This window comes from Falco naumanni, chromosome 6 (assembly GCF_017639655.2).
Source record: "Falco naumanni isolate bFalNau1 chromosome 6, bFalNau1.pat, whole genome shotgun sequence".
Lineage (NCBI taxonomy): Eukaryota > Metazoa > Chordata > Aves > Falconiformes > Falconidae > Falco > Falco naumanni.
Genome location: NC_054059.1, coordinates 28,957,044 through 28,969,076, shown reverse-complemented (window position 1 = coordinate 28,969,076; position 12,033 = coordinate 28,957,044). Strand labels below are relative to the sequence as shown.

General features: G+C 45.7%; 1 protein-coding gene across 1 annotated transcript in view; it reads left to right on the top strand.

Annotated features, from left to right (window-relative positions):
- The first annotated feature begins 634 nt into the window (after positions 1–634).
- The window catches only part of PDIA6 (protein disulfide isomerase family A member 6), a 14,445-nt gene continuing 3,046 nt past the window's right edge, over positions 635–12,033 (top strand). The window contains exons 1-11 of the mRNA XM_040597750.1: positions 635–732; positions 3,545–3,686; positions 4,888–4,945; positions 5,637–5,763; positions 6,244–6,350; positions 7,697–7,830; positions 8,145–8,259; positions 9,076–9,216; positions 10,404–10,488; positions 10,584–10,656; positions 11,730–11,888. Coding sequence (XP_040453684.1) covers positions 699–732; positions 3,545–3,686; positions 4,888–4,945; positions 5,637–5,763; positions 6,244–6,350; positions 7,697–7,830; positions 8,145–8,259; positions 9,076–9,216; positions 10,404–10,488; positions 10,584–10,656; positions 11,730–11,888 — 1,175 coding nt within the window. The 5' untranslated portion in view covers positions 635–698. The remainder of the gene's footprint in view (positions 733–3,544; positions 3,687–4,887; positions 4,946–5,636; positions 5,764–6,243; positions 6,351–7,696; positions 7,831–8,144; positions 8,260–9,075; positions 9,217–10,403; positions 10,489–10,583; positions 10,657–11,729; positions 11,889–12,033) is intronic.

Sequence of the window (12,033 nt, the reverse complement as noted above, 5' to 3'; positions counted from 1 at the left end):
TTGGCCACTTTTATTTCCTCGGCCTACAGCACATGCAGCTGGGCTACTTCCTACTTTTACATGCAAGCTCGTGACTTGCAAACCATTTCTCTTCCAACTTAGATGCCTGCCTTGCTCTTCACTGCGACACCATTTCGACTGTCAAGTCCTTGAGGCTTATGTTTGCATTTAGAGGTGGTACAAGTGAAGCTCGGCCTGAACACTGCCGCGCCTGCCTTCTCCTTGAAGGCCTGCGTGTGTTCCAGCCCAGCCCAGAGTCCTGGCCCCCCAGGCCCCATCCAGCGCTGCAAGGCGGGAAGCGGCTGACGGCGCTCTGGCTGTAGCAGGATACCGGGAAGCTGCCAGAAGCAGGCTGGGACCACTTATCCCCGCGGCACCCTGCTGACAGCGCTCCCCAACGCCCCCCGCTGTCACCTCCCTGCTTTCGGCGGCCGCCCAGGCCCAGGCCCAGGCCCAGCCCAAGCGCAGCCCGGCCCCACCGCCCACCTTCATATCCTGCCCCGCCCCTCAGAGCCTCCTCCGGCCACCCGCGCCCCGCAGCGACTGACGCGGCTGCTCCCCATTGGCTGCGCTAGTGCGCCTGCGCCAGCTCCGCCAATGGGCGGCGGCCACGGCGGGGAACGCGCGGCGCGTGGGCGGCGGGGCGGGGCGGGGCGGGCAGGCTCCATCGGCGGCGGCTGCGGGAGCTGGAGGCAGCCATGGGGGTGTGCGCAGCCGGCCGGCTCTGGTGGGGTAGGAGCCGTAGGGGCGCTGAGGGGGCGGGTGGGCCGGCCGCGCCGCGGGGGCGGTGGGCTGGCAGGCCCGCAAGCAGAGGGAGCGGCGGGCCGCGGCTTCCCTCCTCCTGGGCCTGTCGGACCCCGCCGCGGGTGTGGGCCAGTCGCGGCAGGAGGGCGCCGGGGACGGGCTTGGAGCCGCCGTGCGCCCGTCTCCCGCTCGGGGAGCAGCGAGGGCCCTGGGCTGTGCGGGCCGCTCTCGGCGGGGCGGGAGACTCGTGGAGCGGGGGCAGCGCCCGCGGTGGCCGCGCCCTCGGTAGCGTCCGGGTCCTTGCCGGCCCGAGCCGCTGTGCCGCCCGCGGGGGAGCGGGGGACGCTCGGTGGGTTACCGGGTCGCGGGCAGATGGCCTGAAGATACCAGTAACAACACCAAAAAACTCAGGACGGTGCTTATCTTTCCTTAACGGCTTTGATTTCCAGCAGGCGGTAAAGTTCCGCTTGCCTGGCTGCCCTCGCCTGCGATCCAGTGCTGTAAGGGCAGTAAGAAAGTAATAACTGAGGATTAAAAGGGGAGCCCGTGGGGAACGGTACTTCCTCTTCCCCTCCCCCTGCTGCTGGATCTTCCGTGCCGAATAACTGGGTAAACCTCTTGGGTAGTGCCCCTCGGACCCCTTTATGGCGGTACCAAGGGTGCTGGTCGCGCTGCACAGGGCTGAGGGCTCTCACCCAGCGCACGTGTGTGGGGGGTGAACTTCTGTACGCCCAGCTCTGCTGCAGCAGGGGTGCGTGGGCTAAGGAGGAGGTTCACAGAATCATCATCATCGTCCCATAGCAAAAGCTCTTTCCCCAGGTCTTCAGTTACAACTTGGTTTTTCGATGAGGGCTGGTAATACCAGTGTGGAGTTGCCTTAGTTAGTTTAGCAATGCCTTTGTCTAAGTAACATGCTTACATCAGAAAACGACTTCTGAAATCAAGTTTATCTGAGATTTTTCCTTTTTGCCTCAATATCAAGGATGGATCTGCATCTTCCTGGCTTAGATGCTTGTAGGAAATGGATCTTTTTGTATGATGAATTAAACCTTTAATATTTCACTATATGAAGGAATGCCGCCAGTTCATGAGTCATAGTCTTGGGGGGAAAAAAAAAGCAGTGATACGTGACTAGGTGGATTTAACCATGTTTTTTCGTATGTGAGTTCTCTTTAGCAGGTGTTTTTGCATAAGCTAGAACTTCTCTATTTGAAGTGGCAGAAATGGCTGAGTGAACTCTTCAGCTTCTGAATGTATTCTGCCGGAGATATCATTAGGTTATGCCAAAATGTGCTGATTTCAACTTAATGGTCTCATTCTGTCTAGACAAGGCTTTTTTCTCTTGAGAGTGACTGTAAGGGTCAAGTAGCTTTTTCTATCCTTATTTTCTTACTCTGCCCCAGCAGCAGCTGCTACTGTAGGTCACTGTAACATGCTGTGACAGCTACGGATGGCCTTGGAAGTCAGTTGATCAGTGTGGATGAAGTGCTGTTTGCGTGTGGGCATACTGAAGGGAGAGTCGCTCTAAGGTGTAAATCTGGTGGTGGAAACCCCAGATTCTGGTGGTGATAACCCCAAAAGAAAAGGGTTGGGCCCTAGGGTTGTAAGAAGCCATTAGGAGGGGGAGTGGTGCAACAGATAGGGCGCTGTGTTGCAGCTTGGCAACTCAGTCCTGATCTCTGGTTGAATAACCTGGAAGATATTTCTGTCAGCTGCTCTCGTCTGCAGAATAGGTATAATGAAACTGGCTTTTCTTGAGTGGGACTGATAAAGTGTAGGTGATGCTGTGCAGTCTGTGTACCGTGTGCTGTGGTGTTTCTGCATCACTGAACTGTATCTTCCCGTCGCATTCAGTCTTGAGAATGTGCAGCTTCCTATGCAAGTTATTAACTAGTGACAGCAAAGCTGGTTTTTGCCTAATTGTGACTTCAGTGTCTGAGCTCTTATCCCCACACCCCCACACCCCCCACCCCCTGTCTTTGGTGGATTAAGAAGAGTTTTGCTATGTGACTTTTGTTAGAGATGCTTGTCATCTTTCATCAAGTTATCCCTCAATCTCTGATGAGGTAGAAGGAAGGGTTCTGAGGTTTTATGTGCAGAGTCTCGGGCAATAGTAAAATCCAGAAGCATGAAGTCTGTCTTAAGAGGAAGCAATATCCTTGCAGCTTTTTAATTTTTTTTTAGCTTTCTATGAGTGCTTGAGTTGTTAACCAGAGAGATTTAGCTATTGTTCTTCAGTCTGTTGCTGGAGAGATAAATCAATGGTAGACAAAGATCTTCATGAGTGAGAACGAAGGAGCTCCTTATACTACCAGTGTGTCAAGTGCTGGTACTAAAATCCGTGTGACTGTACGAAGATTAGTTGGGGTGGTCCTGCATTATGTGCTTCTGTGAAAGATGTGTTTGAGCTCCTGCTGTGCAAGAGCTGTGAGCAGCTAACTTAGGAGTTTTTGTGAGAAGGACCTGAAATAAAATGTGGCTGATTGTGTAGAAGTTCTGTTGGTCTGGTACCACTAGTAGTTAGGGTAAGGAGCTTTGACAAAATCCTCTCTGGAGGGCCACAGTAGGAGTGGCATAACTCCATCTAGCTTTAGGCATAGAGAATATATTGCGTGATCCTGTGGAATCATGATTTAAGTGAGGAGGGAAATTTTATATCTTGCTGTAATTTCCCTCTTTTTTCCGGTCAAATGGAAATGCCTCCCACCAGTTGCAGGGAGTGGGGAGATGGTTTAGCTATGGCAACAGGAAAATCATAAATGTTCTGCAGGAATGCTGATTTCTTTACTTTTTGTTCTAGGCATAGTGAGCTGCACGTTATTCCTGGCAGTTAATGGTTTATATTCGGCCAGTGATGATGTGATAGAGCTAACACCAACTAACTTCAACAAAGAGGTCATTCAGAGTGAGAGCCTGTGGCTTGTGGAGTTCTACGCCCCATGGTAAGAATTACAGCTGCCTACTTGCTGCTTCTTGTCATGAAAGAGCAGTGTAGGAATCTGATGTTCAGGTTTCATTCAGTTGTTGGCAGTACAGTTCTGGTTTGATAGCCTCATGACTAGCAATATAGCTGTGGTTGGGATTCCTATTTTAAATATCCTCATGAGGGAAAAAGGCAGGAACTGGTTTCAAGTTGGCAAATAAGGTCTAATAACAAAACCTTATATGCTATTTTACTACTTCAGTTTTTCCCCTGAAACTAGTATTAAAAATGACTGATTGAAGTGCAGTAGGAAAGTGAGAAGTCCCCTCACGTCTGTCTTAACTTGATTCTGAAGTGAAAGCACAAATCTAAATTCACACTTAGTATTTCCAATTTCCATTGAAAAATAATGGCTTTGTGAATCTTAATATAGCACCTCTGTCTCCCCTTCTGCTCACATGCAGAGCATGGAGTGTCTTCCATGTAAATTCTTGTGATGTATATTCCATCTTTGCACAAATTCTCAATGCTATTGCTGTCCAAAGCTCCGCATTCTGGAGAAAGAGGCCTTTCATTGCAACAGCCTAGCTGGGTCCGAACTGAGAAGTTTAGGGGAAAGGATGCTGTGCTGCTTCTAGAGTTTTTGCAGCTTTATGGGGAATGGAAAGCTTTATTGAATAATGGCAATAGTGTGGAACAGATGTAAGTAAATTGGCAGATTCTTTCCCTACAGACCTGTGATGGTACACTAGTTGCCAGTTGGCTGTTGCTTTTCTCGCCCAGGCACCTCTAGGAAATCTTGTGCCACAAACTCTTGCTAATTAAGAAACCTCTAGAATACTTTTTTTCAGGCCTCATCACAGGCCCATTTTAGTTCACAACAGGCAGACTAATGTGTGAATCTGGATTTTGGTGCTCATGTTTGCTTCTGTGTTGGGGAAGCCAGGCAGCTTTTGAGATATGGGCATATGTGTATGCATTTGCATAATACTTGTGGGGGTTTTTCATCACTCGTGTGATCATGATGATCATGAAAGATGTGAAGAGGCTATGCCACAACATCCCCTCTTCATGAGTAGGTCTTAAGTCTCCTACAGCTTGCTGTGAGTTGACTGTTTTGTAATTGCAGACCCAAAAAGATCAGTGTTATTTGTGAAATAGTTGTCAGATTTGAATGACAGTTAATGGTTTGGTGGTTTTTCCTTTTTTCTTTCTAAAAGGTGTGGTCATTGTCAGAGACTAACCCCTGAGTGGAAGAAAGCAGCAACAGCATTAAAAGTAAGTTCAGTCTTTCAAATGTGCTTGTGGCAGTAGATGGAGGAGTTTGGCTGTTTGTCATCTGGCTTGGGAACATGAAGGTGGCATTTGGTCTCCAAAACTGTGTCGATTATATTTGTTCAGCCAGTCAAAGGCATTTAAAAAGTCAGGATTTTGTGTTTGTGTTGTTTTTTTTAAAGAAGCCGTTGAATTGTAGAGGAAGCAAATCAGTTCTGTCCCTGTGAATTCTAACTACTGTTTTCCAGGGCTGCTTTTAACAGCACCAGATGATGCTACAATCCAGCCATCCCCCAAAATAGCATGTTCCGCTTTTCTTCCTTGCTGTCCTGTTACCTGCCTCTGAAGTACAGGAACAGCAGGAACTGAATATTTGAAAACAGTTCTGTAAGCTGTTCATGATTAACATTTCTTTAATTACAGAAAACTTGGTCATGTGGCGATTTGCTGAACTATGTAAATGTATTCCCCTTTAAAAAAAAAAACAAACCCAAACTAAAACCCCAAACGAACTTTAGTTTGTCAGGGTGAAGAAAGGTATGCTGGTCTGTAGTTCGGTGCTTCTGGGGGGATAACTCCTCTCTTGTGGTGACTTTTCTTACTCTTCTAATAACTCACTTTAGAATGCACAGAGTATAAAATGTATTAAAACACTGTAGAAGTCTTATCTTGGTTCTTGTTTTTATTTCCACAGGGTGTAGTGAAAGTAGGTGCAGTAGATGCAGATAAACATCAATCCTTGGGTGGACAGTATGGAGTCAGAGGGTTTCCAACCATCAAGATATTTGGAGCCAACAAAAACAAAGCAGAGGATTATCAGGGTAAGCGTGATGCCCTTTCACATGTTGCATGCCTGAAAACTTGCCTGAATACAGTAATTATGGTGGCTGTTATGCTGTCTTGTGTGGTGTTTCTGTCTAGTGCTTGTAGTAACTGAGACACAGATGGGTGGGACTGGTCTGACCAAATGTTGTGTCTTAGCATGGGCTAACAGTCCTATCTGCAGTCTGTACTGGGTGGAGGTTAATAGGCAGTTCCAAATTATTCCTCTCTTCTTATTACTAGGAGCTTACCACAGCCACCACCATTGAATAAGGTGGGTAGTTAAAAAGTGAAGTCAGTCCTGCTGCTCATGTTTTAAGTCAGTGATGTTCTGCCACTAGTACCGTATCACTCATAGCTTAGTTCTGCTTTTTCTGAAGAATCCTTAGGATGAGGGAGTATTAAGTTTGTAATTAGGTCAGGGGCCTACCTTAAACTGTCCTTTTGATGCTTTAATAACTCATTTTGCTATGTTGCAGGTGGCAGGACAAGTGATGCTATTGTTGATGCTGCTTTAAGTGCTGTTCGGTCCCTGGTGAAAGAGCGTCTTAGTGGCAGGAGTGGAGGATATAGTTCTGGCAAACAGGTATTTGAGTGAACGTGTGTGTTTTCAACTGGAGACTGTCTTGTACAGGAAATCAGAGCTTGTGTTCCTGACTTGGGTCACAGAATAGTTGAAGTTGGAAGGGACTTCTGGAGGTTGTCTAGTCCAGACCCCCTACCGGCTGCAGGATCAACTAGAGCAGATTGCTCAGGGCTGTGTCCCATCAAGTTGTGAGTAACTGCAAAGACTGAGACTCCACATGGACTGTACTCTCAGGGCAACCTGTTCTGGTGTTTGACTACCCTCACAGTAGAAAAGATTTCTCTTACTTTTCAGTTGAAATACAAGAATTTAATTTATATCCTCTTTGTCCTGTCACTGGGTGTTGCAGAGAAGAGTCTGCCTTTGTTTTTTTGTCACCTCCACCCAGGTATTCATATACATGAATAGGATCCATGCTAAGCCTTCTTTTTCCAGCTGAGCAATTGCAGTTTTCTCAACATACATGTCAGATGCTCAGAGCCCTTAATCAGCTTTGACCCTTGGCTGGACTTTCGCCAGTGTTTGCTTGTCTCTTATACCGGGGAGTGCCAGCACTCCAGGTGTTTCACGGTGCTGAGCAGAGTGGAAAGATCACCTCCTCAGACCTGCTGGCAACTCTGCCTAGTGCAGCTCAGGAGGCTGTTGGCTGCCTTTGCCACAGGGGTGCATTGCTGGCTCATGTCCAACTTGTCGGTCCTCAGCATGTACTAGTACATGGGGTTTTTATTCCCCAGGTGCATGTCCCTTTGAACTCTGAGGTCCCCGTTAGCCCCGTTCTCCAGCTGGTTGAAGTACCGTTTGCCTAGTCTAAGGTAGATGGTTGAAGGGTTTTTTTAGTTTGGTAGTGTTCTTCTGAAGTTGGCTTGCTGGATTTCTCCCTGAAGTTAAATAGAGAAGCTTCTAGCTCCTACTGCTGTTTCTAAATAAGGGAGCAAGTACTCTGACGTCCTCAGGTTGGCCAGATGGAAGACCTGCGTGGACAGTACCCTGTAGTGTGTATTGCACTCACATGTTTGTTTTGCCTGGAAACCAGGGCACAGTAGATTTTGAGGGTTGGAGAGCACTTTGTTCTTGGATAGATAGAGCATGAAGAACTGGGGAAGTGTTCCTGTATCTTCTTGTTTGTCAGTTTGACCTGATTTCCCTTTAAGAGAAGGTTTACTTGCTGTTTTCTGAAAGTGCTGTGGGAGTAGACTGTGTGTATTGTCAGTTCTGAAATGGAAAAGTTGTATGACCTAATACTGCCTGGTTTGTATCTTATTCAAATAAAAGCCATTTGGTATGACGTGACACACAAGCAAGCTTATTTTTGGTTACTTATGTGAGGGTCTGTTTGTTTCTTGCAGAGCCGAGAGAGTGGAGGTGGAGATAAGAAGGATGTGATTGAGTTGACTGATGACAGCTTTGATAAGAACGTCATAAATAGCGATGATGTGTGGATGGTGGAGTTTTATGCCCCGTGGTGTGGGCACTGCAAAAAGTAAATGAGGCTTTTCTTTGACAGTTCAGTTCCCATTAATGCTTGTGCTTGTGCAATAGCCTTAATCCCCTAAAAGACACCTTGCATCTCTGGTATATCAGAAGTGGGGTTTTCAAAAATACATGGGCTTCTCCTGCTCGGGGCACCTTGGTGCTGCTCTGGCTGCATTCTTCCTTACTAAAATTCCTAGTTACCAATGTTACAGAGATTTTATTTTTTTCCTGAGTGGAGTATGCTACATAATGTTGGCATGTGTTATGCATTTGCTAGCTCGGAGAGAGCTCAGAGTGCTCATACTCTTTGTTTTTTTTCAGTCTGGAGCCAGAATGGGCAGCTGCTGCCACTGAGGTGAAGGAACAAACAAAGGGAAAAGTAAAGCTGGCTGCAGTAGATGCAACAGTCAATCAGATGCTGGCAAGCCGATACGGGGTGAGTGTGCTCTGCAGTGGTTACAGTTTCCCTTCCATCTCTAGTAAGTCATATTTCCCTTTAATTACTGAACTGTTCCTTAATGTAGTACCACTTAACATTACTTTTAGCATGAAACACTTACGTGACACATACCATTTTTCCACAAATCGATCATTCCTGAATGTTAGTAACAATATAAATGGTAAGAGAAAAGAAATAAATCTGGATATTGCTGATTAAAAAGGCTGTTTATTTCATAAGATCTTGTATGGCTTTATCATCTGAAGTGAGAGGTCTCTCCTTTCAGACTGCTGGTATGCTGGCTGGGGATCTGCAGAACCCACGCATACCTGTACATCTGGGAGCCAGTTATTTGGGATCGTTCCAACAATATTAGCTGCCCAGGTCAGCTATGCTGCATGCCCAAAGTGAACAGATACTCTGTAATACAATAAGGGAGCTGAAGGTGTGCTGACCACCCCTACACACACCCCAAATTGGGAAACTAATGTCTAATAAATACAAAGTACGAAGATAGTCCTTCTGGTACTTAAAACTGCAGTGTTTGGTGGACCTAAACGGAGATGAGACCATGGCTGATTCATCAGGCCTGAAACTTGAAACAGTGTTTCAGCATGGTTAACCTTGTTTTGAATTGTTTGCACAAGTTGGAAGCTACAAAATGTTCAAGTTATGTCATAAGGCTATGTGAGTCTTCACGTAGATGTTAAATGTCTTCCCTCTCTTTCAATCTAGAACATGTCAGAGTAGCAGATAACTTCTGTCATAAATATTCAGATTTATTTGAGCTGATGACTTAAAATTGCCTTGCAGATTCGTGGATTTCCTACCATTAAAATCTTCCAGAAAGGAGAAGACCCTGTTGATTATGATGGTGGAAGAACTAGATCTGATATCATTGCTCGTGCTCTGGATCTGTTTTCTGATAATGCACCACCACCTGAGCTCCTGGAGGTACCTCTACATCATTCTCTCAAACTGCTTTTCTTTCCATCATGTCCTTTGAAGCAGTTTTTACAGGACTGTTAACTGTAAATAAAACAGCCTAGGTGTGGTGCTTGTGCACTGTTTTACAGCAGGAAGTCAAGAATGACGAGTCTGATCATTCAGCTTTCTGTTGTCGAACTTTTACTGTGAATTTGTGATTATCAATTCTGATCATCTTTCAGTCACAGTGAAGGCACTGACAGGATGGTACGGTACCAGGGATTCTCTCTTGAGGAATAAGTGAAAAAGTAGGATTCTGTGCCCCATCCTTTTTTCTTGCAAGAGGGCAGGGTGTTGTCATTTGAAGCCATCATTGGAAGGTGCATGATGACTAGTCTTGCTCGTGGTCCAAACATTGCACCTTCTGTATGATGACTTCGAGTCTCAGGTTGATGTTGGTAGGTTTAAAATGGTGATCAGTTGTCCACAAAGTGGGGTGCATGCAAGACATCCCACTGAGGTGCAGGAGGAAGAAAACGTTTGCCTATTAATGAACTTACAGATATTTTAAAATGGTGTTTATTTCATATGTCATAATTTTAAAATTTCTTCTGTATTCTTTATAATGTACATCATGTTAGTACAGTAGTACTTGTATACAACTGATATATTGGGGCTGCCTGCTTTGAAATTTTTTTTTACTGGCAGGAGTACACAAATTTTGCAGATGACTGTTAATAAATAGGTTGATCATTTTTTAAGGTAGATAACACAAAACTTACTGATCTATTAATGGTGATGAAGTGTCCTGATCTTCAGCAAATGCTACACCGTGCCGGCTGACTTTAGGCTAGCAGTGCTGTGAATGAAACCTGCAGGCACATGCATAGGTCTGTGTGCGATTTCTAGCCCTGGTCCACAGATGGTGTGATTTTGAGCAAGAAATGGCATCTTACTGTGCTCTCTCTAAGCTGTATTTGGTACTGCTTGCTTACTTGTTGCTGCAAGTCTTAACAGAAGATGTTGTGAACTCTAATTAGTTTTGTGTTTTGAGGGGGGACGAGTGAAGTAGGAGAGACTTGTAAGCTTCTGTGTTAAATTGCTTCAGCACTTACTGCCTTCTAGGATGAAGTTGATAGGCTGTTGGAGGGAACTGCAGTCATAGCTGGTTAACCAGGTCTTAGTCTCATTGACTTTCTGCTACTTTCTTCTAGATAATTAGTGAAGATGTTCTGAAGAGTACCTGTGATGCTCATCAGCTCTGCATCATTTCTGTTCTGCCTCATATTCTTGACACAGGTAGACATGCAAGCCAGCAGGCAGACTTCTATATGAATTTGTCACTTAGAGCATGTAGTTCTGTGTTTTAACTTGTCCAATTGTCTAACAAACAGGAGCTTCAGGGAGGAATTCTTACCTGGATGTCATGTTAAAAATGGCTGAAAAATACAAAAAGAAGATGTGGGGGTAAGTGTCATTGCAGACTGGTTGTCTTAGGAAAGATGTGAGCATATTTAGAGGTAACAGGATGGGATTTGTATGATAACGATTTAACTGCAGATAAGAGCTGTTCCTTGCTCAGGTTAGCGTATCTTGGTATTTCACTAACTGTGCTGTGGGAGGGGGTGCTGTGGTTTTATAATAAACTGTTGATTTGTTTTGTTTTCATCCACCTTTCAAATCCTTCATTAGTGATAACTAAGCATTCATGAGGTCAGATTAACAGTCTTTTGTCCTGAATGCTAAAATATTTTAAGGCAGTGTTATCCAGTTTTTTTAGAGCCTTGCTGGTAGGTGGGTCTGCCGTTATGACTGAATTCTCAGGGGGCGGGGGGGAACCTAAAGTGCAGTTTATTAACAAGTTTCATGCTGTCAAAGAAGCAGGCCAGCAGGCTTTGCCTCTTCTCCCCCTCCACTCAAGTACTGAGGTTAGGATCTCTGGGAAGTAAAAGTTGTTCTGACACACTGCTGTGAAAAGGGGTCAAAATGGCATGAAAGCCTGCCGGGGGTGGGGTGGGGGGGAAACTATGAGTCTGGCTGATTCCAGAGGTTCCTCAGGGGACTTTCTAAGCATTAGAGGAACTGAGACCTGACCAATGAGGAACAAATACAGAGTGAAATACAGGTCTTGCAGTCTTAGGCCAGAAATCCTCTACAGTGGGATTTGGGCAGTACTTTGTCATGTTCAGTTCTGTGACTTTAAGCAAGGTTTAAAATGGCTGATACAGGCGTAAGTGTAGCAATTTGTTCAGATTGGTAACTTCTTCCCCGGACTCTCTTCCATGGCTGTTCTTCTGATCCAGCTTTCAGTGGCTGTGGGGCAGGCCCAGAGGTGCTGTTGAGGGAGGGGCTTTCTTCTGTTGAATCGTTCAAGATTGAGACTCTGCTGCTATTCCCTGCTGGCTTCAGTAAAATGTTGACACAGTCAAGGGCAGTTCAGAGCCCAGCTTGACCTCTGCAGAATTGCAGGGTATGTGTGACTTCAAATGATTGTAGTGTGTATCCTAATTATGCATTTTCTATTTTGTCTTTTCCTCAAGGTGGCTGTGGGCAGAAGCAGGTGCTCAGTCAGATCTTGAGAGCTCTTTAGGGATTGGAGGCTTTGGCTATCCAGCAATGGCAGCTGTTAATGCTCGGAAGATGAAATTTGCCCTTCTGAAAGGATCATTCAGCGAGCAAGGGATTAATGAGTTTCTCAGGTATGAAATTTAAGTGACTTAAACCTTTCTGTAACAGGGGCTGTGAGCCCTCTAGACCAAAATCAGGCTCCCCTGGAGCAGGCAAAACTTGCGCAGGTAAGAGAACTAAGATGACAAGCATTCACTGGAGTAATGGAATGATTTC